Genomic DNA, 26,598 nt, shown 5'->3' with positions numbered 1-26,598 from the left:
CTCGGTGCATTTATTCTGTCCTTGGGAATGCCAGAATTAAAGCCTCCCCCTGAATCAGCCCCAGTGCAACATTTATTGAGATGAATATCTTTCAATTAAACTCTAATCAAGAGGGAAAAGGATAGAAATGTTTTTGAATAATGTGCAGCTTACCATAAATGTGTCAAAGCAAGCAATCCAGACACTTTATCTCACGTTTGGAGACTAATTCTTGTAAAGAAAAGCTGACATGCTCTTTTATCTTGGTTTTTATAGGACTCAAACTGCATTTTCACAACATACTGAGGTTTTATTGTAAAGATAAATGTCCCATATTGTAAAAAGTTTGAACTTTCTGTGTTGTCTTTCACTATAATGCAAGCCAGGCTGTGTCTAGGTTCAGTATAGTGTCATAGCACATCTACAAGAACAGCCTGTACACAAAAACCGTGGACTTCCTGACTTTGTGATGTCATAATGAAACGAATGCCCACGAAGACCAAATCAGCCAATCAGGCAGCTCTGAGAATTTTAGCTCTATAAAGCTCTATAAAAGAAACAGTTACACTATTTATAAAGCCAATGTTAACACTCAACTTGTAATGATAACATCAAATTTCTCATTTTTACAGGCAGTGCATAGCCTAACATTCTCTCTCTCTCACTATCCCCCTGATTGCAACTATTAATTATAGTCATTTTGAAAGGACAGGTACAAGAAGTCACATCCTTAACATTTGGTTAAGAAAAGATTGGTGTTATATTAGCAAGTGAAATTGCACCACAGTGTCCAAATGCACCAGAGAAATCAGAAAAAGGTGCCCTTGATATCAGGGGAACATGCTATAATAAACCTTGACGAGTGAAATTACAGTAATTTTCCCTCTGGCATTCATTCAGTGGCTCGAATCAACTTCTCGGGAAGTGACATGCAGAGCATGTTTCGCCGAGACAATAAACATCCATCAGAGCTGATGGAACAGACAGGAAGGCTGATTAGGACGTAGCAGGACACATCACCATCAGGCGTGTCCCTGGAGCTTCAATTACCTGCTAGAACATGCAGATTGTATCACAGGCCTACTCACCAGCGTCCTCGCAGCGCAGTGGAGAGGAGACCAGTCTGGGTTCTTCTCTGTCCTGCTGCCAAGATGCACAGTGTGGGCCAACAGCTTTTTCATGTGGGACCAAGTGGAGAGAATGTCCCTTTTGATTAAGTGTTTTGGACGAGGCTGAGGTGGGGGCTCGGGCACAGGTTGGCATGGCGCCGTCACCACGCCACAGGTCTGCAGGACCGCCGGCGGATCCCTGCGGTGGAGAGTTCACACATCTTCAGTCACTCGCTCTGCATGCAGTCAAGGCAAATGGCCAGGGCCGCCAATTCACTATACACAGAGATGCTGCACTGAGTCTAATAATGTGATTTATAATCAAAACATTCAGTCCTGGAAATGAAGAAAGTAAATGTCCGCCAGCAGTGTGGAACAAATGAGAGCTGACAGCCAAGATGTCACTTTAATGTGGACAATTATCAGGTAAGTGTCCATAAAGGCTCACAGCTCTCAGACATGTAAAACTAGTTAAACACACATTGACATTCCCTTGATTTCATATCATTTAGATCGACTGACAAGTCATTAACTCGCAACAAATGTCAACACACTGTTGCCAAAATGTAAGTAAAAAGTTTGTTAGAATCAAATACAAGAAGTAGAGAAACTCAGAAAGTAGGATTTCTGAATGTTATGACATTGCAGAAATATAGTGCTATTTAGCCAATGTGAGCATAATTATACCTGCTAAGATAAGCACAGTCATTTGGCGTCCTTTGACTGGAAAAAAGGGAATCAAAGCCAGAGGTTTCTCGCTGCGAGGCAACAGACCACTCGACCACTGTGCCACCAGTCAACAAAGCAAAAATATCTACTAAACCCACTGAAAGGGTACTTGGAGGAAAAAACCGAATCAAATAATCAAAGAAAACTTTGTAAACTCCAGGCAGCTTGCTGCTGCAAAGATTTGGCATCTCGATTGTTTCTTTTGTCTTTTTGCCTCGATATTTTCAGCACCCCGTCACAGGAACCAGGACCAAAATGAGGAGACTTCTGGCTTGTAATCAGCAACAAGTTGGCAGTCGGCACCACAAACAAACAATACCCAGAAGCAGGCATCAAACCGTTGGAGACAGAAGGGGAGTTTGAACACATGAGGAGAATGAGACAGGAATATGCACCGACGCCTCATAAACAACATCAGGTTCGCTGCCAAGGACGTACACAGGACTAATGAGGTGAGGAGCAGCATGAGGAGTCAGGTGACGATCAGGTGAGACGTGATAGGAGCCCGACACGACGGGAGATGGTTCGCACACCGAGGAGCTGGAGGCAGGAGCAGCTGTCGCCATGACAGCAACGCCATCTGTACATTCTCCTCTTTTATACAGCAGCCTTCACCTGGAAATCATACAACAATCTGAACAGATGTGGCACAACTTTTGGCCCTTTTTTACAACAACTTCAAGTTAATGTAACACTTCAGAATAAAACATCAGCTGCTTGCACAAAGGACCTATGTGCTCTTTTTTTAATGGGCTGTATTACTTTTATTATGCATTTAGTATGCTTGTTAGAGGACTGTTCATTTTTATCATCTCCCCCATACTTTGTGTTTATCTAAATCTCATGTGCATCATTGTCGACCTCCTGCAGAATTAGCAGCAACAAACAGATATGTCTTGTTTCTATGAGGCTGTTGAGGATTGTATGGAGGTACATTTGTGTCTTTATTATTCAATCAAAAGAAAGGTTGATTTAAACAAAAAAGACATTTTCAATCAAATAATCACCTTTCAATCAAAAAAACCCTTTTCAATCAAAGAAAAAAGGGTTCAAACGCTTCTTTTTGGATTCAAACACTTTTTTTTGATTGAAGTGAAGCTTGTTTTAATGGAAAATATCTTTTTGCTTAAATCAACTTTTCTTTTGATTGAATAATAAAGACACAAATGTACCTCCATAGGTTTTGGATCATTTTTCATACACCAATAGAAAAAGAAACAGAAAAGCAAAACACTGTCTTTGATACCCCACAGTGGCTTTTTCTCTCTCTTAGTTTTTCTTGTGCAGCCATTTTACATTTCATTTCATTTCCTTAATAGCATCTCAGGGTGCTCGTTTGCTAGAAATGCCCAGAGACTCCCAGGTTTCACCGGCTGCAAGAGTCGAAAAGAGACCAGAAAAGTCTGCAGACCTTTCAATCAGTCATTAAAATCTATGCAAATTCCAATAAATACAAAAACACAGACATCCATGGCTGCAGATGAGCTGAACATGAAAGAAACTATAGACCAAATAAACAGAAATCCCAAATCAATCCAATCATAATTTCCAGGAAGCTTCAGCTCCATTATTTTGAGGCCTTTGCATCGCTGCAGCCGGCTGAATCAGCACTTCTCCAGGTTATTTCTCATAAGACTTGTGTGTAGTGAGCGTTGGGGACCTCATAAATATCCCAGCTGCACAGCCAGAACAACACAAGTCTCGCCTCAGCGCACAAAACATTAATGCTGATTCTTTCCCATCAGGGCTTCTGCTCAGATTTTAATCAGTGTGCCGTTTGTGGAGGAAAAGGTTTCTTTCTTTTTTTTTTGTTGCAAAAAACGAGGACTGTATCATGTTCTAACTGGGAGAGAGGCCTCGCAGGTAAAGAGCACGCTGACACAGGATGTTATCATCCACTGCTTCATGACCTTTTGAGAATTAGATATTTCATATCCTGACACTTTCCATAACAGATTCCTTTCGTGCGCCCCCCCTCCTCACCCTTTCTTAGGGAGGGGGGCTGCAGAGAGAGGTGAGCTACCACACACTGAACTCCCATACAGACTTAAGTCAATGTCAAAGCAACAGAGCAGAGTGCATTCAGCGCTGAAAGAGGATTGAATAGAATACATACCAAAGCGCATCCTGCTTAAATCCCTTGATGGAGGGCATCTTAGGCAAAATAACAAAAGCTTTTGATCAGTGCAGGCTTAAAGGAAAGTCCATTACTGAGGACTAAAATGCCTTTAGTTCAAGCTTGGAGTGTCCATAATATACTACTGTATACAGCATTGTAAAACTCAACTGCACTGCATCACGTGCTTCAAGTCTGCTGGAGTCCAGGGGGGAAAAGGATGTTAACACATGCGGGCATGCACGCCACGCACACGCGCATTTTTCTGGCGCACGACGCCAATTATTGACTTGACATGTTGGAATCTGTCCATGGTGCTGAAATCTCTCCCCTGTTTTTAACCCTTTCCTGGAGCCTGGATGGAAACTTCACAGATGCCAGACTTTTCAAACTAACACTACAGGGATGGCTGTTATACGGATGTAACCTTAAACACACCTTGTCATCTGTATATGATGCGACCTAGCCTACTGAATAAAATAGACCAATAGTGTTTTAAAGCAATATCATAAAACAACGCCCTATGGAATAAATATATTAAATCTGATAGTACCCTAAAGTTATTGTAAGATAAAATGCAAATGATCGCGGACCGAAACACAATGCAAAATAAACAATAGCCTAATAACAATAGCCTAATTTAAAAAAGAAAAGAAAAGCGTATTGCGTCATTTCCGCTCTAAGTTTCATTTAACGCCGTAATTCTGCAGATTTTCCGCCACCACGCTCAAATTGCCTGTATGTGTGATTAGAGATGCGGTTGCGTCACCGGCCAGGCAGCCGGGACAGATGACAGGCGCAGATGTAAAAATCAAAGCACCCAGAATGAAACCGAACATTAGGGTGCTTTCTCTACAAAATAAAAGCCAGCCTGAGTAGTATAGGATGAAATCCAACAGGCTGATTTATGTAGCATTTTAAATAATTTCAAATTTGTATTAGTGTTTGCATGAATGTGCTTTACCTGTTTTGTAGGAGGCTACGTTGTTTCTCTTCTCTCTTTCTACCCATTTATGAAAAGGCCAGGTACAGAATAGTAGCGAATCTAGTTGTTCTGTGTTAGTCCATTCAAACCAACTAATATAGCTGCAGTCAAAGTGGACTGAGCAAAACATAGGCTAATCATTTACAAAAATAACTATTAAATGAAAATATATATGTATTTTTTTTAAAAGATGGCCTACAGGTAATCATATCTGTGATACAATGCACATGGTTCTCCAAATATTCTTTTACACTTTTTGGAATTCAAGGATTCAAGTTGGCTTTATTGTCATTGCCACAGCATGTAAAAACATGAGGGGAAATGAAATATAATATATAGGATATATTTATCTCCACTCCCAAAGAAAACACATAACATATAAGACAAAATCAACAGTATTAAAAACAGATAAGTGCATAAAAAGACATGGTGCAACAAAAAAAGAGTATTATGTGCAAGCATTGGATACAAGGATGTACTTCCTACAAATGTGCAAATGACTTTAGTATGTGCATGTGAAATATTTATGTGTCTGTGTACAGTCACGTCACCTTGTGAGGTTACTGGGCAGTCTATCAGCCGGTGCATGAAGCTGTTACAGAGTCCAATATCTTCTCTCTGGTGGGAGGGAGGAGGCTGGATTTAACTAAGCGGAAGTGATTTTATTCTGAAAGTCTCGACAGGAAGAGACCGTGTTGAGTGTATCCAGCTTGTCTGTGCTCGCTCTGGCTCAGATACCGATCAGCAGTTGTCTTTGGCAGGACACCCGAGCCCGACCGCTTCCTCGTGAGGGGGTGATGTGCCGCCTCGCGCTGCCGCCTCCAAAGGTGTTGCACTACTGCACGAGCTCGGCTATGACATTACACCTGTCACATTTAAAGGGAAAATATCAAACCTAATGACCTGGAGGATATATCACTGAATAGATCTGGTGTCAGCTGCAAGTTTAGAAAAGTGGACCCTGTTCTCGTGCGGGACCAGGCCGGTCGGATACCTAGACTACTGCATGGGTCTTACCTGCTCGCGGGACTTTTAAGTGAGTGACAGGAGCGGACAGGTGCAGGATGAGCCGGGGGGAGGAGGAGAAGGACTCGGACATCACGTTACCGTTTCAGCCGACGGCGTGATTTACAGTTATTGTTCTGGTTTTTTTTTTATTCCCACCATGGAGGAGAAGTTCAACAGACTCATCTTCATCCCCATCGCGGCGGTGCTCTTCCTGATGATCGGGTATCAGTACGTGTGTCCGGCGGACAGCAACACCTGCTACTTCAGGAGCGACGCCAGCAGCAACGGGCTGTTCCAGCGATACTCGTCCGGGTTCGAGCTGGTTTACACGGAGCCCGAGGCGGACGAGGACCTCCCGTCCAAAATCACGTCCCGGTTTAACTTCACGGAGCGGGACCTGGACCGGCACGTGGACTTCAACATCCGCGGGGACGACGTGATGGTGTTCCTCCACATCCAGAAGACCGGCGGCACCACGTTCGGCCGCCACCTGGTGAAGAACATCCAGCTGGAGCAGCCGTGCGACTGCCTGGCCGGACAGAGGAAGTGCACCTGCCACCGGCCGGGCAGAGCCGAGTCCTGGCTCTTCTCGCGCTTTTCGACGGGATGGAGCTGCGGCTTGCACGCGGACTGGACCGAGCTCACGAGCTGCGTCCCCGTGGTGATGAACAAGAGGGACAAGAAGAGCGCGAGGAAGGGCAAGAGGTGAGTGGCACCTGCATGTGACAGGTGTGAAAACTCCGTTTTAACTTTGTAACAGACTTTCATCCATCCATCCATCCATCCACCCATTCATTCATGCATTCATTCATTCATTCATTCATTCATTCATTCATTCATTCATTCATCCATCCATCCATCCATAGTCAGTCTTTCACTTGCTCTTGCAAGCTCATCGCTGATTAACTCATTTTCTTAATGTGAAGTCTCTTATTCATTTGATTCATCCATCCATCCATCCATCCATCCATCCATCCATCCATCCATCCAGCCTTCCACCCATACATCCATTGATTGATTCATCCATCCATTAATTCATCTATCCATCCATCCATTTATTCATCCATTCATTGATTGATTTATCCATCCATCCATCCATCCATCCATCCATCCATCCATCCATCCATTCATCCATTTATTCATCCATCCATCCATTCATCCATCCATCCATCCATCCATCCATCCATTCATTCATTCATTCATCCATCCATCCATCCATCCATCCATCCATCCATCCATCCATCCATCCATCCATCCATTTATTCATCCATCCATCCATCAATATTTTTCATCCATCCATCATCCATCCATCCATTCATTCACTCACACAGTACTTGATTCACACCCATTTAATCAACCACATACAACCCATATTTTTCACCCACTGACTCATCACTCACTCACTCACTCACTCACTCACTCACTCACTCACTCACTCACTCACTCACTCACTCCTTGGGTGAACAAATAAGAAAAGCAAATTATATAAATAAATAAATCAACAAGAGTAACGACATTCATTTGTTTGCTCATTTGTTCGTTCACACATTCATTGTTCATTGCGTGTGCCACCTTCACTGTAACGCAGTTATTCACTCACTCAGTAACTGAACGTTTGGCTGTTGGGTTGGCGAGCAGTTTAAACAAGCTGACGTCACAACCTTGGACACCTTTTTTTCTACAGTTTTCCGACAAGTTATTGTTACTCAATGGTAACTGGATTTTGCCAACCATGTGTTCATAATGGCCTATAACATGTGGGGCTGTGCGTGTTAACACAGACACCACATGGCATCATGTTAGCACCAGCGGCAGAAGTTACACTCCCCACCCCCCCACACGCTCTTGTCACTTAAGGTCTGTTTCAATTTCCTGTAATTACAGAACCAGAGCAGCGAGGCTTAAGGGAGTAAATCACTTAAGAAGGGCAGGGTCCTCTGAGGTGTGCCGCCTGCGTGTTGAAGCCAATTTGCCTCACTGGGTTAGTTTAGAGAGCAAATCTCCATATGCTACAGAGAACATGCGGAGGGGCGGGGAGAGGGAGGGGGGTCGGCTATAGGACCAGGACCAGGACCAGGAGCGCCTTAAGGATCCTTCCAATCCATTAGCAGTCTTCAGTGGCAGCCATCAGACTTAATGTAACACTTTCAGGTGGTTTTGAAGCGGCGCCTCGGAGCCATATCATCGCTGAGAGTGAATCAACAACACTCCAGTCAACACTTGTCAACTCAATATAATACTCGTTGAAAAACCGGCGCTCATTAACGCTGGCAGTTTGCTGTCTTCCAGGCTGATTACTGACACCAGTCGGCTTCTTTTTTTATTTAAAACAAAGGACTAAATATGAACTGTGCGGCAGTTTGAGTGCTATTATCGGATGATTTGATATGCGGATTGATTATTTTGACAAAGGGAGTGTTGATTACAGTGTCATGTTTCCACTCTGAGTTAATGTGTGCTGAATAAACTCTGGGAGTGTTGTCTGACTGTTGTCTGAGAGGGATTTCTCTGTGGCTCACCACAGCAGCAGAGAAATCTGAGATAACACGATACTAGCTGCGCCCGCCTTATAAAGTACTCACTGAGAATGTGATGCCTTTATCGATCGCCGCGGCGTAATGCGCGGTCAGAGGTCACGGCCCCGCCTCCTGAGCCCCTGCCCCCTTTTGCAAATCTGTCACGCCAACAACGCGTTTGATGCCGCAGTGCAAATCTTCCTGAGGTATCATTTAGTCATCGATGAGCTCATTGACGTCTTGCGTGCACAGTTGGTCAGATATAACCCAGACGCAGTGCATGTAGAGGAAACAGATTTGAGCCAAATGCTACTGTGACTCATAACTTAATCTATAGCTGTGAATTTTTCAGACAAGTTGTGAGTCATCGCTCGTTCAACTGCCTTAAATCTGTCACATGAAGTTCTTCTTCCCTGAGGAAAACGCCTGGTAATAACATATAATAGATAATAGATGAACAATTAAGCGGCAATTGCCATAAGGTTTCATGTCGTGGTTTTATCAGACCAGAAAGCCTCATACATGTCCTGTCACTTCAGGTGTTGGAGCTCCTCCATCATGGACTGTGACGGCGCACACACAAGCTGCTACGTCATGTTACTGCTCAGCTCAGCTTAATACAATATTCACTGCTTTCACTCTTAAAAATGTTGGGTTAAAAACAACCCAATTTGGGTAGTTTCCCAACCCAGTGCTGGTTAAATATTGGACAGAACACACACTGGGTTAAATATAACCCAACAAATTGGGTTGATTCCCTTAATACAACAATTATTATATATTTAACAGAAATAACCTAAACTTATATTCACAAACACACTGCTAGGAAACTCTTCCCACCGAACGTCAACCCAATGTGTTGGGTAGTCCAAAACAAACCAACACAACATTATAGAAATTACACCTTAACAGCTAATAACTCCATTCCCAACAGAAATAACCTAGAATTGTGTTCTCAGAATACCCAATTCAATGAAAATAACCCAATTAAATTAACCAACAGGCTCAACCTAGCAGTTGGGTTGAAAAAACAACCCATCATTTCTTTGTGTGTTCTTTTAAGATCACTTTGCTCCAGTAGATTTGTTTCCATTTGTTTGTCCTGATTCCAGAGAGGTTAAAAAGTATTAGAGCTGATTTTCCCTAATGCACACATGTAGCCTACATAAAATCCCCATGGCTTTATACTCCACTTGGTACCTGCAGTCGAGATATAATCTTTGAGATCTCTGATCCCATTTCATGTGTTTCATAAAGCACTTACAACCTTTGTTCCTAGTTTGACTGCCAAAGACAATCCAACTTAGTAACAACATGTTAATATGAAAGGATGACTGGTCTTATACAAGTCACAGTACAGCAATAGGAGCGCAGACAGTCAGGGATAAAGCATCATGGGAACGAAAGACGCCCACACTTCCCTCAAGGCTACATCCAGCAGTGGTGTGATGTAGTTTCCTGAGAGTCTTATCTCAGCCCTCAGACCCTACACTTCTTTATTTGACTCTTGAGCAAAGAGCATCCGCCGTTCCTACAAATAACTTTCAGAGAATCTTTACGCAAAAAATTAAAGAGGAACTCTCCAAGTCTGGTGTCTCCTCCTCTGTGTTGCTAACCCTCCTCTCCTCCATGTGCATTTGTTTTCAACGAAGCCGGCGAGAAATCAATCCATGGAGCGGTGGATGATCATGTTACCATGTGTATATTTGTGTCTTATCTGTCATAAGCAAGAGATTATGGGTTGTGGGGCGCGTTCGTGTTGGTTTTCAGCCAAGAGACGCTAGGTGGAAGGAAGATAGCCTCCATTCTCGCCGGAACAAGTTACAAATCATTTATTTAACCATCACAATTACTCCGAAGCTGTTTAATCCTGCATAGTTCCTCTTTAAAGCTAGAGTTTGTGACGCCTTACAAAGAATCTGCAGCTGTGGCTACGATAAGTTTGCATCTGAACGATAATTTCTCCAAAAAATCTACAAATGAATTCACGTTTCCAGATGCCTTTAAACAGCTGGGTGCTGCAGGTCCTCCATTAAAGCTGTGGTCGTTGGTTTGGTCTCTGTAATTTGAAGCAGGTGTCCTTGGGTCCCTGGTGTTCCCTTCAGTGTCTCGTGTGGTTAAGACTACTAGACCATTAAACCACAGCAGAAGGAGATGAGACAATGAGATGATAAAGTCATATCACAGATACATGCTTGTTTTTCTTTGCTTCTTATATTAATTTGAAAGTTAATCTTGAAGGTAACATTGAGAATCAATCTAATATTTGCATTGCTGCCATCTTATCCCTCCAACGACACCTCGATGTTGTCTAGTGATTATTGATCGACAGACTCCTCTACTGTCCCTCAGCCAAGGACAAAACCTGTTGGAAACCAGTGGAGGAGCATAGCAGGATATTTTCTGACTCCATAAATGAAATTATTAAAAGAGGAGGATGAATGGTGGAAGCTGAAGCCATTTTTTATATTTTCTGTTATTCTGTTTGCCTTATACTTTTTCACGCTGGCAAGAGATCGGTAAATAAGTAATCAAATTATTTGGACTCAAATGTGATTGCTCTGTTCTGTTGTCACATTACTCCTGGGCAAACTCATGGCTCAGGATGAATGCCTCTTTCAAAAAAACCCTCTTGGCTGCTATTAAAGAAGCAATCACACAACCAACGGCTGCAGCCAAAACCCTCCGACAAAGGACGACTGGACAATAATTGTCAACAGAATAAACCGCGTGCAAACGACCTTTATCTTGACACTGAGACATGATCAGGGTGAAAAACTGATGGTATATGTGCCTATAAGATGTCACTGAGAGATTCAGCCCCTGAGAAAGTCAATAAAAAGGAATAAAAACAGGTCACAGTGTTATATAAAAACTGGAAAGCAGCAGAAAAAAAGGACATAAAGCAAAGATTAGTTTAGTAGATTCTTGTTCTTCTTCCTTCCCCCATGAATCATCCCACATTTCCTAGATACGTCTCATGTAGAAGCCTGAACACAAGAGAACTATACAGCCAAAAGCAAAAGACGTAGCTGGTCAACACAGTCTGTAATAATATGTGTCACAGTCCCACTTCACTCTAACCTCCTCATCTCCCTGCTCTCAGTCAGTCCCCTGATGATGAAATATATCTGGGTCTCGGGGGGAGGAGGGGGGGTTCGTGAAATGAGGTGAAGTGAGACTCAAAAATTCTTCGGTGTAAATTGAACCCACGTCTCGTTAGGCACAAAACCGTCGTGATGTTCGGATCAGTAACAGACGACGACTTCTGCGTGGATTCGTCATGTTTTCTGTCCTTTGGGAAAATGATGGATCTGTGTTTTTTTTGCACATTTCATAACTGTTGGTTTTATTTTACTTCTTTTTTTTTTTTTTCTAAATACAGAAGCAACCATCTGTCTGCTTTTGAGCAATTCATAGTCACCTTGGAGTCACCTCTCTCCTACACACCCGGGCCAGCGTAAGAAAATTAAAAAAAACACCAGTAGATGCATGAAGCAGAACAAAAACCCTGCAGTGTGTGAGGCGTGGACATGTTGTCGTGTTCTTTTTAATGCATCTTTTCACGACGCATTAACTGTAGACAGTTTCTAGATAAAAAAAATTTAAGACAATAAGAAAATGAGCATTGGAAACCACAACTACACTGCAAAAACTCAAAATCTTTTCTAGTCAAAACAATCCCTTTCCACTTAAAATAAGACTCATCACCTAAAAATTAACTTGTTTTTAGATCATTTTCACTTGTTTCAAACACATTTTCACTTGAAATAAGTAGAAAAATCTGCCAGTGAAAGCAAGTTTTTTGTGCTTGTAATAAGGAAGAAAAACTTGCTCCACTATCAGATTATTTTAAGTGAAAATATGCTTGAAAGAAGGAAAAAGTGTCTAAAAACAAGCTGCTTTTTAATGTGATGAGTCTTATTTTAAGTATAATGAGATTTGTTTTGACTAGAAATGACATTTTGACTAAAAATAAGATAAATATTCTTGGTAAGATATTTGATTTTTTGCAGTGTACAAACACACAACACATCTTTGTAATTCACCTCCTGTAGGTTTCCCCCCCTCCACTCCTGACTTAGCATAAGTAGTGTAATTTGCATTAACCTATACTGACCCATCCGCCCTCCCCGACACGCACACTTCACAACTTTGCTCGCAGCATGGCGCTCCAGCATTCACGTCGCAAGCAGCAGCAGGCTACAGAGGACCAGACGTCAGACCCGGCTGCCCGGTCCGTCCTTGGCAGCCGGCCTCACACTGAGCAGTCAGAGAGTGTAACCTTATTACTGACCTCATTATTTCAGATTAGAGCAAAGAATGCAGGCCGGCTGGAGCACGGTGCCGCCTGCGTCTAATTAGCCCAGTTCATTCTGGACACAGTTAAGGTGGTTTTTAGCTATTAATTTGGCGATGGCGCCCTATTACTGATGATGGTGATGGCATTATGGGCTTGGAAAATATGCAAAAATATGCAGGGAAATTGCAGTGAAAAAGCTGCTTCTATCAAAATGTAGCTCTCTAGATATATGATTATCTATTTCCTCTTGCTGAACCATGTTTCACACAAGTATGTACCAGACTATATGGAGGAGAGAAGGAAAAAAACCCATCTGGTTGCAAGTTTTTGACATTAATCTGCCTTTGCAGCCACAGTGAGTCAGTGTAAATCCTCAGCTAAAGAGAGCCATATGCAGAGATTTCAGAAAAGGAGGATGTACATTATTGAGAAAATGTGCTCAAGTTTAAAGCAGAGAGTATATTTGTTAACGCTTAAGGCGGTTTTTTAAAAGAAACAGCTTGTTTACTGTCACCGTTTCTTTTTACTTTAATGCCACTCTTTCAGCTCGTACGTCAAGGGATGTCAAGCTGCTGACAAACACAAAATAACTGAATGTGACGAGAAGAAAAAGCTGAATATCAACAAAAAAAAGTGACCTTCGGTGGCCAGGAGTAAAAGAATAGACTCTGAATCTCTTTAGTTGAATGTTACTTATTTGTTTGCTAAAAGTTGACTAATGCAAGTAAAATATCTGTTAATATATGGAATTGGTATAATCCTATAACTTTAAGTCTTACATAAACGGACTTTATGATGCTAAAACAGGTGGAGTGGACCCCGTCCTGCTTTAGGAGGCAGTTTGACTTGATTCGTCACTTCACGTAGGTGGAAGAATGTATGTGCAGTTCCTGACACTAGACTTTTATATTTAGTATAAAGGTTGTTGTGTAGGTCTTTTGGGAGAGTCTTTTGCTGCTGCTGTTGTTGTGATGTAGGCTGCTGGAACATGAACGTCTCCTCAGGTGTTGGGTTTTAGATGTTGCAGCAGTGACTTCCTGTCATTACACAAACCTGGGTGAAAGAGGCCATGGCAATGACGCTGCATTTTTTTGTGTGTGTGTGTGTGTGTGTGTGTTTGGTGTCTTCATTTGTTAGTATGTGTCTCCTCACACTGATGACATGGTGTTTCTTCACCAGGCTGCAGATTGACGTCTGTTGGGATTATTTATATCACATTTTATCATATTCACGCCTGCCTTTACATCTCTCTCATCTCACAGAGCTTATGTGTCTTTAAAGTTTCACTCATTTTTTATAAGTCAGTCTCTGGTCTGTCTGGGCTCTTTGTGTATTTATGAAATGTTGAAGGTATCTAAACCTAACGGTGTCTTAATATCTGCTGGAGCTGCTCAGTGGTTCAAACTGTTACTGGCTTTAACTGCTCTAAAGCTTTTTTTTCCCCTTACTGTGGCGCTGCCGTTAACTTCAATTTGTATGTCTCTTTTATTTGTTAAATAAAAGAGGCTTTTATTTTTTGGTGTATGAAATATTGATGTTGTTACTCAGTTGGGTTTTATGGACCCTAAGTTGACTTAAAAAGAAAAGAAAAGTCTTCTAAGGTTTGTTAATCAATCACTCAGGGCTGTGGATGCCAGTTATTCAGTCAATAAATGTTGAAAGTTGCATCTTTTACTTGAAGGATGCATTTCACTGTGGAGTCAAGCTAGCTCTGGCTTCATACAACGACTCACAAAAAGTTATGGATCTTCGACTTTCAGGTGAAATTTCAGAATGCATCTTAAATAAGCATGTTATTATTATTAGAAAAAAAATGTTATACTCTTTATTTTGTATATAGCACCTACGCTCTCTTATATTGCAGTACTCCTACACAGATATATGCACTGGTAGGCAATTTAAGGATTCATAAAATGAGAAATAATAATAACTACAAAAATAAAACTAAAATGAATGAAAAACAGTTCTAAAATCACAGCAGAATTGAGCGTCCATAAAAACAACTTCCACTGTAGGAACACAAATGAACCGACATCTAGGGAAAGAGCCTATAGAGCTGTGGTTAAATGTAAAGTTAAATATAGGATGAAGTCAAAGAGATCACTGTAAATGAACTGTGTAGTGTCTGGTTGAGTCGAAGCCCTCCCTTCACGACGCAGAGAGCAACGTCTCGTATTCTTGTGGGAAATGTGAGATTTTATTCAGAGGATCTTGGTAATCTCCACAGAGCGCGGGGATTAGGGGCAGTCGAAGACAGGTCTTATTGTACAAAGGAGGAGGAAGAAGGGGGAGCGCTGCGATTAATCCAGAAATCCAGATTTATACAGAAACCTGTCGACTGGATTGAAGATTTCTTTCTTACAAAAAATAAAAATAAAAACAGATAAATATGCCTCACAGAGGGTACAAACCGTGTAACCGTCTGAGAACTAGAGCAGATTGAACATTACCGGTTTGTTACAGAACCAGTGTTCCTATATCTCTTATATTAGCAGTCTTGTAGACAGACAGAGTGGTAATAGACGGGCAGATGCAAGCTGTAAACCACTCACAACTTTCAAAAGACCCCCAATGTCAAAACGCTGCGAGGAAAACATACAGGTCTCTGTTCAAAGCAACCTTCACATCCAGCTAAAAAGTGGACTGCCTTTCAGAAATCCCTCCGTAGTTTGTGTTGTGTGTGGGTAGACGTGACCTTTTGCAGCGCGCCGTCTCCCATTTATCCTTTCCATATCTACATGGACCTGGAGGACGAGCTGACACCTCGCAAAGCTGCAAAGATTAAGATGTCAAGCAAAGGTTAAGGCTAAGACGCACAAGCTACTAAAGCTGCACACGCCAGGTTGTTTGTCTGTGTGTGTTGTCAGCTAGTTGTGGGTGTGTTTAAGAGCCGATGAACTCTAGGAACTGCAGAAGAACGCATCTACCTGTGATGGAGCTGGAACTGAATAAACACAGACGGAGGATTTTGGGTCTAGATGAAATATTTATAATGCACAGATGAAATTTCTTTCTTTTTTTTCGTTTTGAACTGAAACAATCTGCAGAGAGTTTTCAGTAAAGCCACATCTTCACACCCTTGCTTGCCCAGGACACTTCATCTTTTCAGAGAGCGTTTCTCGGTCCCCTCGTCTCCACGCCGAGCAGGAAGCAGCTTCCCTGGGGCTTTCTCTCTTTATTGCCCAAAATAGCATCTCATATGAGCGACCGGGCGAAGATCACAGTGCGGCGCCAGTCTCCTCTCCTCGCTCATCACTTCTCTTCCTCGCCTCTCTGCCTCTTAATCTGTGCCGTCTGTGGCGTGTGATTCGTCAAGGAGTCTCACCTGCCCCTGTCCCTTCAACTGGGTTATGTTTTGGCGTCGGGCTGCACGATTTAATCTGATTTCCCTGGTCATCGCGATGTCAACACGCACGATAACACACATTGTAAAGGTTGCCTGAAATGTGATGATGAGTGAGTTTGAGCTACACTGTGAGCAGCACCGGTCCAAGCCTCCAGGGGGCCCAAAGCATGTAAATATCAATTAAAACACTGGTAATTGATCATTTACGCAAAACGCAGTATTAAATTATTACGTTTTTCTAATCTGTCATTACAAATTATCATCCTAGCCTGACATCCTGACATGTTTTTGGTTTTTAATCTTACCAAATTCACCTAAAAGTGCAGCCTGGGGTTGATTTACACTTAGTCCTACTACTAAAAGTAACAAAATAAACCAATACACAATGCATTTGCTTTAAACGCATCATCTGCTTTTATATTTTTGGTTCTAAATAAACTGCAACAAGTGCAACCGTGCACACCTGGATATTTGCTTATTTATTTATGTATTGCATCATATCGTCATCGCGTATCGGACGTTTTGCCAATATCGTGCCGGCCTGTTTTGGAGGGTAGAGTGAGTCCATTACCCTCAGATCTAGATGGTCTGTTTTTGTGTGTGTGTGTCTGTTGGACATTGAACCTGCTGTGCACAGATGGAGACCGGGATCGTTTCGCCCTCTAATTGGCACACGGAGATTAAATTTGTACAAGAACGAGAGAGAGAGACTCAGATGAGTGGAAGTGGGTCCTGCTTGACCTGCTGGTTTAGAGACTGATATGATGAGGAGCCCCCCCCTCCCCACACACACACACACACACACACACACACACACACACTCAGTCTAGCAGCTTCACCTGGTGATCTTGACGATAACACAAACAGGCCCAGACTTGATCGCTGCCTGCCCGCTAACAACTCTCTTTCATCTGTCTAATTGCCACTGGTTTGGGGAGGACTCTGAGCTCCCTGCTGTGTTTTTATAGCTGCTCCTGTTTGTCATTAGTGAGCCAAATCACCTGCAGTCAAGATGGCTAAAGGTCCCATATTGTTTGAAGCTCCTGTAGATTTCTGTCTTTTTTAATTAAAACACAGGAACAGGTTTTAGTTATTTAGAAACTAAGGCTTGAAATGAGCTGTGAGGCCTTCTGTTACTTTGTGATGTCACAACAAAGTAGTCACAGCCCCTCGTGCCATTAATGTTTAATTCTAAGTCATCATTTACTCAAGTTTAAGCTTAGTTAAAGTGAATCTAATGTGTGGGTGTGGATCGATCCCAAAAAAACAACCACCTGCACCAGTTTCTGTTATCGCTTCCTGTTTCTGATTGGTGCCACCTCACCTTTATCAAACTGAGACCTGGCTGCTTCAAACCAGTGAGAAGAGACTCAACCCAACACCGGTGCTTTAGTAGTATGTCATTTAGTCAGTGGGGCTGGGTAAAAAAAAAGATTTTCTGTTTTATATCGATCATTATTTGAAAAATCTGATATTGATCATAACCGGATGAGATCACACTTTACTGTTGTTGTGTTTATTCACTGCTGAAATGTGTGCATGTTCACTCTTCTTTACTTCTGTGGTGGGTCATGTTGAAGAAATAAATGTACATTAACATAATGTAATGTTTTGGGTCAATTTTTAATAATGGACCAGGTTAGAGAAGTTCCATCTTTGTACAACTTGGGGCATTAGTTTTGAGAAAATCTCTGTCATAACCGAGAAAAACTAGTGTTTAAACGGAAATATCTTTAAATGGATCAATATCGAATTGAATCTGATATCGATTCGAATCCTTGTGAATCTGAATTGAATTGACAACATATTTCCCTTCATCTTAAGTATTTCAGACTAAAGACAGAATGTGCAAAGAGCCAGCAGTGAGTAGCCTTGAATTTAGAAAAACTCAACAAAACTCTTCAAGTGTATTGACTTGTTTAGCATCCATTTACATTCATTCAGCATCTGTTTTGTGGTTTTATATTTGGTGGTGTATCTTTTACTTTCTGATAACGAGTCACGGTGACCTCCAATTGGTCCTGAATACTTAATGCCACACGGGAGGCCTAATATAACCTCTTAGGCTATAGGACGAATCGCCTTGTTGTTTACAACTAGGCCTACTTCCGGGTAGAAAACCAGCATTCGAACAATAGTGACGGACGAGAGTTTCACTATATATATCTACTTTTTCATGTCACTATATCGCCGTTTAGACTAATCTGATGTTTGTAAAGTCTATAAAACCAATGATTGGACAAACAGCCTACTATTTACGTGTGCACATTTTTGTAATTAGTCATAGGCTAGTTATCAGAGATTAGCTGGGCTAACGGTTAGCCTACCTGTTGAACTTTAATAACTCAGTGACTCAATAAACGGTCCATGAAAAAATATTTTCTCCAGCGGATATCTGAGTTACAACATGATTGAGCTATCTGGAGAGGGTTTTAACAGCTGACGTCCTGGTGTTAGCTTAGCTACCGCCGTTAGCTTAGCTACCGTTAGCTGTCCCTGTCAGCTGCAGCCACTGATGCTTTCTAGACACTGTGATTCCCCCAAACTGAATAAATCCAACACATAGCAACACAAAACACACACACACAGAAATAGTGATGTTTCTTCAATAATTTCTGATTTACTCTATGGTGATAGGGCGTGAAAAATATGATATATATAGCTAAACTCTCGTTCGTTACTATTGATCTCATTCAAATTACGTGCTGGTTTTCTACTCGGAAGTAGAATGTAAACAACAAGGCGATTCGGTCTATAAACACAGGGAACATGATTTCGAAGGTAAACGTAATGTTAGAGAGATAGAGAGAATTTTTACTAATAAGATGTTTGACAAAAAGAGTGAGATTTTTCTTTTCTTGGAGGCGATAGTCCCTTGTGAAAGCAGAAACACCCTTCAAGTGGATTTTCTCCAACTGGGCCAATTATTAACACCCTGATTTCTGTGTGAAATCGATGTGCACTTCTCGCGCCTGAGTCCAAAGGTGCTCGTTCTCCCAACATGTGCCAATATATTTCTGTATTTTTTCTAAAAACGGCTCCTGAAAGTGATATTTCACTGCGAGCACTTATTGGAACCAGCATCGAGGTTCGAGTCGGAGCGGTGAAAGCATTCTTCAGAAACGCCTCGACTAAAAAGCAACGTGGTGTATTTTCAAATTTTCACCAAGATTAAATAAACGAGATTGTTGTCGATCCAGATTTGTATGGGCTGCTTCTTCAGCGGCGTAAATAGTTTCCATTAGGGGCTTTTATCATGAGACTGACGGTGTCCTTGATGGTAGTGAGTGAATTAACAAGACAGATATTGATCTTTTGCTGCGAGTTTCCTCCTCTGTAGCTTTTTGATGGTGATTGAGAGAGTGAGAGAGAGTGTGTGTGAGTGAGAGGGAGACAATCGGGGACACGGACGGACGGACGGCAGCCGATCAATAGCGCCTGCGGGTTGGTCTGGTCTGTGTGGAGAAAGGGGGACAGAAGAAGGGCATGAACGAGGTGTCGGATTGATCTGCCGCAAAATGCAACAAGCTGATACAACACCTATACACCGAACAACCTTTGCTCGATCACACACACATGCACAACACTGGCACTTGTGTGTTGACAGCAGTTGTGCTTTTGTACTGTATGACAGAGTGGCTGCAGCATCTGGATGTTCACTCAAGCTGTCGGGCAACATTAGATTTCGGCTCGATCAATCAGGTGTGAGAGAAGACTGAAAACGTCCCTTTCAGGCCTGAAAGACTTGAAAGCCCTTGAGAACATTAGCAAAAAGCTTATAGGCACCGGCATGGAATAAACTGGGGAGGATGACAGTCGTGGGTTTTTTTTTTTTTTTTTTTTAGAGGGATGGATGCTGAAGAAGAGTTGTTTTAGTTCAGAAAAACCTCTTCAACAGTTTAGAGCACGGTTTCACAGGATCCTGTTACGGTCCGGGTCATGTGTCATATGTAAAATGTAACTCCACTGTTATTGTATAAAGTACATTTTGATTATAAAGCAGCTCTAGGTTCTATATTAAAGAGGAACTGTGCAGGATTTTAATTAACTTACTAATTGTTACAGGGAGAATGGAGGCTCTCTGTCTTCCACCTAGTGTCTCTTAGCCGAAAAAAATCAGCAAAACAGCAAAAAAGCGACCAGCGTCCCCTTTAATTCTGTAAACATCAAAGCCTCAGTCCACAGAGAAATGCACACAGCCTATGTTCAGAAACTGAGTCTTAAAGGAGCAGCTCATAAAACCATATGGATTTCAACCTAGAGAGCCTGAAAATGACAGATTATTTGTCAGAAGGCAAAAAAAACACCCAAAAATATGTAAAAGAGCCTTCAATAAGTGATATTTCCATAATATGTCCCCTTTAAAACAGCTGTCAGGACTTCCTGTGACTTTGTGATGTCACGACAGAGCAGTCACCCAAAGCCCCGCCCACCACCACCTGGACCGACCATCCATCCAACACTTACAGGATTTGGTTTTACCTGGGGATCTGAAACTACACTGGGATAGTTTTTGGTTCATAAAACCACCAATACATCTTCTTATGGATTATCAATATGACTTAAACCAGTAAAATGAACCAACTAATTAACTAATTTGTCACACATGGAAATCATCCAATACTGCCATCACTTTTAGACAATTGGATCAATTTAGCGCCGCCTACTGGTGATGCTGTAGTAATAGTCTACTTTAATAGACGCTCCTTTGAAAAGTGCCAGAGAAAAACTTGAGCAATTCATCCAACAAGTAATTATTCCTGACCTTCATCATCTGACCCGGCCGCTGTCCCTGACAAGAAGTAAGAGGAGCGCTTTGACATTTGCTGCTCCTTGTCAATAAAAGCACAGACGCAGAAAGGTGGGGTTGCACGGACGTTTATCGATCCTGCTGTCTCGCGGTTAGATGATAGGGGCCCGGCCGGGGAGGAGGAAAAAGAGTGAGCCCTTTTCCAGGAAGTACAACAAAGGCCGCTTCTGCGAGGCGCTCGTGTGTGTCCATCCATCTCGTGCTGTCCGTCCGAAACCCGGCGGAGATGGCAGGGTAATTCACTTAGCCCTCCACTGTGGATGGCCATTATCTCTGGGTGGTGTGCCTGTCGGCGGGCGTGTTCTGCCATGATATCATCACGGCACTCACTTAAATATACATCACAGTTGATTGATATCTGCCATCTGGCAATAATTGCTAAATTGTTGGCCCTTTTTAAGTCTGTTGGGCTGTTTGCTGTTTTTCCTCAGTAACACAACTTCAGCCTCATCTAATCACATTTCTCAGTTTAGCAGTGAACCCTGAAACAATTAGAGCCGCACTGTAAATACTCGAGGTTGGTGGCTGCTTTTTATTTCTAATGACACAGTAGATTTAGAAATAGGGGACTAATGGAGGTGCCAGCATGAGTTGTTCGGTTTCTTTTCTGTGGTCAGCTCCTGTGAAGCCTTTTACAAAAGCGATATATTTTTTAAAAAGTTTCTTTTCTTAAGCTATAACGAGTCAGAAACTTGCACAGGCTCAGTGAGGCAGGACTCAAACTGGGATTGTAATTGAAATTGTTCAGAAAAAAGAACAATTTCCTCACCACTTTTTATCAACCTCAGTAGGAAGAACATGTTTTTTCTACAAAAAAAGAAAAAAAAGTTAAAGTTACAGAAGTAATATCAAATTGAAAGGGTCTTTTCTTTTTTTAATAAAGTGAAAAACAAGGTCCAATAATCAGCAGTCATCCTCCTTGATGCCAGGCCTTACGTAATATGAATCAGTACATTTACATGACACTGAATTATGTCTGTAACTGGACACACTGAGCCCACAGCTCCACTTAGCCGTGCATGTAAACGCACCGACTGTGGAGGCGTGTGAGCGTTTCACGTCTCAGTCCAGCTGCCGTCGCTTCACACCTACAAATATTCTGACCTGGAGTCGCCACAGACGTAGCTGTGGACGGGTCGGAGGCTTATTGAAGACAACAGTAGCCTACGTGTTCCACCAGGTGAAACGTGCAGGTGTGTGCGTCCACACTCGCCCTCATCTAGTCACAAAAGGAAACCCACAAACCCACCAGGGATCTGATTTTGGGAACTGGTCCAGCTCATCACAGCGGTCTGTGCTCAACTCAGCTAAACCCAGTCTACTGAGGCGTCCTCACTCCTCACACAGGGAAGGGAAATCAAATGGAAAGGCCTGCTGCACACCAGGTAGTTCAGGAAAGGAGCATCAACAAGCTGTATGAGGAGACGGCATCTGAGCCGTCATGTAACGGGGTTTTAAAGAGGATTGCAGAGCTGTTTGGATGTAAAAACATCCTTGAATGCGAATTCTTTATTTAGCTGTTGCCTGAAAGCTTCAAGAAAGTAAACTGCGGGAGAGGGAGAAATAAAATGTTGGGCTTTTTATCTGGCCTTGATATTGGGTTTTTCTGTCAGACACTGTAAGGTCACGCTGGTCTTTGCACACAAGATGAACGTTTTCAATTTCCCTTTTATCTGTGTTGTTTGTTTTTTTTCCTTTTGACAAACTTTTTTCTTTTTTTTTTGAAAATGGCTGAAAGTCTCCCAGCGCCGGCTTCCTCTGTCACCTCGCCGAGATGCCGGTCATCACTGAACTCAATAGATAAGAGCACAAAGCTGTGTGTGTGTGTGTGTTAGCTGAAAGGGCAGCGGTGCGGTTTGGGTTACAGCGATTTTTGATTTTATTTTTGAAGCGTTGTTTGTGGCAGATCAGAAACATGAAAGGAAAAACTCGACAAACAAACTTATTACCAGAGGTAGACGGGAGCAAATTGAATGCGGCAAAAATAAAAATAATTTCACCTCTGCTGGATATTAAATGCTCTGTGTTTGGTTTGCATTGCTTTCTGTGTCATTATCCACCACCCTCACACGACGCACTCGCTGATGTTTTTCATTTACAGCCTAATCACACCTGCAGAGCGCTCTGAAGACGTCCGGTGCTCTGATGTTTTTCTCGCTCATATTTCTGTTTTAACTGCAGCAGGATGTAGGGGGGGAAAAAGAAGGAGAAAAAAAGGATTTGATTTATAGTTTCATCTTCCTCCGGTGCAGCTCGTGGTCTTGTCTTCAAGTGCAGTGTCATTAACTACACTCACAGGGACAGCGTCGACTTCACACTGTACATTGCAGTAATTTGGTTGAAGTGTGAGGCTATAGGACTGAAAAAAGAACCATATTAATCATGCAAAGGGAAGAAGGTAATGAACAGCTATGAGAAAGAAATTGATAGAATCTACAACTAGATTAATAGACAATTTTATCTTCCTGAAATAGACTCTAGATTGGAAGGAGGATAGGCCTAATGGACAGATGTGTTTTTGAAGAACGTTATGATGTCAGACTGAAGCTGATTATTATTTATTAAAGATGGACGTCACTCACACAGGTCCCAAAAAATGATCACAAACCCAACTGTCAGTCAAGCAGCCATATCCTCAAGTGTTCATATGTTAAAGAGGAACTATGCAAGATTTTTACCTTAATTAAAGGGATAGTTCAACATTTTGGCAAATTGGCCATTTTAGGAGTAGGTTTGTTAACCTTAATTGTCGGTGCAAGCTATTTTTAGAACGGCAGAGCAGAGCCGTGAGCTGCTCAGAGCTACCGCTACGGAGGCTAATGGGATTTCTTGGTTTCCCTCATCAAACTCATCAAATACACAATCCAACACTCCAAAACACTCTGGTGGACAAGTTGTGACCTGCACATTCACCACGCTATGAGATAATAACAGAACGTTACCAGACAGAGTTGTTTTAGAGGTAAATTAGGGGTGGGCGATATGGCAAAAATATCATATCACGGTTTTTTAAAAATGAAGTCACGATTTCGATTTCATCACGACCTTAAATCAAAAAAAGAAAAACAGACAATTTAGGCCAAAGAACCTTTCTGAACAGACTTTAATCTATAGTTGCAGTTTTGCCAACATGTGCAAACAACGTAAACATAGTAAAAGGTAAACAACTACACTCTGATAAAGTGGACTCTTGCAACATAAAAGGTAGCTTTCAATAAACATGAAAGTAAAATATTAATGAAGACATTAGGCTACTGTTTGTTTTATTCAATACAGTCATTTTAACAGGAATTTAAGTGTATCAAAACACTAAATAGCTGATTGAAAAGGGTCAAATAAAAATACAAACTAAAGTAACTGTTATCTCTTTTAGCAAACTTTGCAAATGTCCTTTGTTTGCGCTTTGCAGCATAGAACTGCAATTTCTAGAATGTGCCCCAGATGATCCTACGATCTCTGCACTTTGGCAGATCGTCTACACACTCTAATCCTTCACGATCTAATATCGCCATATCGCCCACCCCTAAGGTAAATTCATGCAAAACCACTTATGCTTGAGTCTGAGTAACAGCACAACGCATCCTGTTTCCTGGATGTAGACCTGATCCTCTCTGGAAACAACACAGAAATGTCTTTGAGCTAACAACAATCATTGTCTTCATTTGTCTCTGCAGGAACTTCTACTACATCACCATGCTACGTGACCCCGTGTCACGCTACCTCAGCGAGTGGAAACACGTGCAGCGTGGCGCCACGTGGAAAACAGCGCTCCACATGTGCGACGGCCGCCCGCCCACTCAGGACGAGCTCCCGGCCTGCTACAGCGGAGAGGACTGGACCGGCGTGCCCCTCACGGACTTCATGAACTGCCCGTCCAACCTCGCCAACAACCGCCAAGTCCGCATGCTGGCCGACCTGAGCCTGGTGGGCTGCTACAACGTGTCGTCCATGAGCGCGCTGGAGAGAGGCCAGGTGCTGCTCGCCAGCGCCAAGGCCAACCTGCGCAACATGGCCTTCTACGGCCTGACCGAGTTCCAGCGCAAGACGCAGTACCTGTTCGAGCGGACGTTCGGCCTGCGCTTCATCCGGGCCTTCACGCAGATCAACAGCACGCGCGCCGCCAGCGTGGGGATCAGTGAGAAGGTGCGGTGGCGCATCGAGGGCCTGAACGCCCTCGACGTGGAGCTGTACGAGTACGCCAAGGAGCTGTTCCTGCGCCGCTACCAGTCCAACCGGCAGAGGCAGCACCAGGAGGAGCGGCTGAGGAGGAGGCAGGAGAGGCAGCACAGGCAGCGGCTGCACAGGACCTACCTGGCCGAGCTGTGGCGGCTCGGAGGAGGAGGAGGAGAGGACCAGGAGGAGGACCAGGAGGACGGGGTGGAGGTGAAGGTGCTGCAGGAGGTGGCCGCCACCACAGAGGACTACAGCAGTCAGGTGGTGCGGTGGTGAGGAGGAGGACGGAACTGGCTCGTCGTGCTTCACTCTCCTCTACTCCCTCCTCCATCTCACCTCAGCCTCTGTCAATCTGCCAAAAACCTCCTGCCCTCATGGCCTCATGACGCTTCGATGGACTGCCGAACGGTGTCTTAATATTTATGATGGATGTATTTGTCATGGCAACATAAACATTTTCTATTTATGTTCTTTTTTTTCTTTTTTCTTTCTTTTTTAACGAAACCGCAGTTGTGAGATGTATTTATTCATTAGCAGGTGCTTTGGACGTCCTCAAAGCCGTGAAAATGTTTCTTAAAGGGACAACGAGGAGTTTTGGAAAAGCGAAGCGTTTTCACACTACATTTATGAGCCTCCGCGCGCACCCTAAAATTCTTTTGACCGGCGCAAGACGGACTCATGTTTTCATTCATCAATAATTAAAGTCAGAGGTTCAAAGAGGTTCACATACCGTCGTAGTTCCGACCATAAACGGCGATTCAGCTACGTTATTCTCATGACTCGTTGCGAAACTGAAAGTAAAGAAACGCTGGTCGGCTCGACCAGCATCTCCGCCACCACTAATAATAACAAAATAACGATAGAGACAGAATGATATATTTATCGAAAATGGGCCCATTAACAAGTGTGGGTAGCGGAGATTCATCCACATTAACGTGAGACTTTTTTATAACCGATTAGAAACTCCTCGTTGTCCCTTTAAATTTCACCAAGGATAAAAAAAAACTAAAGAAAAGAAAGAAAAAATGGCCGTGCCTCATGAAGGAGGCTCTGTTCTAGTTTATTTTCCCAATTGGTGAGCGACTTGAAGGATCCTGTGTGTCATGTTTGTGATCTAGCGCCGTATTGATCAGTGAAATCTTGTAGTTTCTTCCTCCGTGGTGTTTGGCTTCATAAGAATATCAAAGCACAAACCTGGCAACAGCCTGCAGTGTGTTTTTATTTATTTATTTATTATTTTTTATTCTATTTTTTTCTGTTTTTTTGACTGATTAGGCTGCGATATACAGAAACAATCACAGCGGTTTCTGGCAGGAAATGTGTTCAATAAAAAAAGAAGAAAAAAAAGCAGCACAGTGATGTAAATTTGTCCCTCATGGACTTTCTCTCTCTCTCTCTCTCCAACAACGCTTGTGTGCACGCACGTGTTCCTGCTTTCCCTTTTTTTTCACAGCATGTTCTCGCCATAAAAAATCTGAAATCTCCATGCTGTGTGCCAACTTCTTCCATACCCACACACACACA

The 26,598-nt window shown here is 42.6% G+C and overlaps 1 protein-coding gene across 1 annotated transcript; it reads left to right on the top strand.

Annotated features, from left to right (window-relative positions):
• Nucleotides 1–6,083: 6,083 nt before the first annotated feature.
• LOC146990823 (heparan-sulfate 6-O-sulfotransferase 3-B-like) lies at nt 6,084–26,424 on the top strand. The gene is made up of 2 exons (XM_085799860.1): nt 6,084–6,631; nt 24,576–26,424. The coding sequence occupies exons 1-2, from the start codon at nt 6,084–6,086 to the stop codon at nt 25,348–25,350; spliced, it is 1,323 nt and encodes a 440-aa protein (XP_085655986.1). The 3' UTR covers nt 25,351–26,424.
• The last annotated feature ends 174 nt before the right edge of the window (nt 26,425–26,598 follow it).

Source organism: Trachurus japonicus, chromosome 2, assembly GCF_045865225.1.
Source record: "Trachurus japonicus isolate A0001 chromosome 2, Traja_1.0".
In the NCBI taxonomy this organism is placed as follows: domain Eukaryota; kingdom Metazoa; phylum Chordata; class Actinopteri; order Carangiformes; family Carangidae; genus Trachurus; species Trachurus japonicus.
This window is presented reverse-complemented; position numbering and strand designations above follow the sequence as displayed.

Bases quoted from the DNA above. Each gene is read 5' to 3' on its own strand.
- LOC146990823 (XM_085799860.1), top strand. From the start codon at position 6,084: ATGGAGGAGAAGTTCAACAGACTCATCTTCATCCCCATCGCGGCGGTG. The intron at 6,632-24,575 runs GTGAGTGGCACC...TTGTCTCTGCAG, and splicing joins AGCGCGAGGAAGGGCAAGAG to GAACTTCTACTACATCACCA.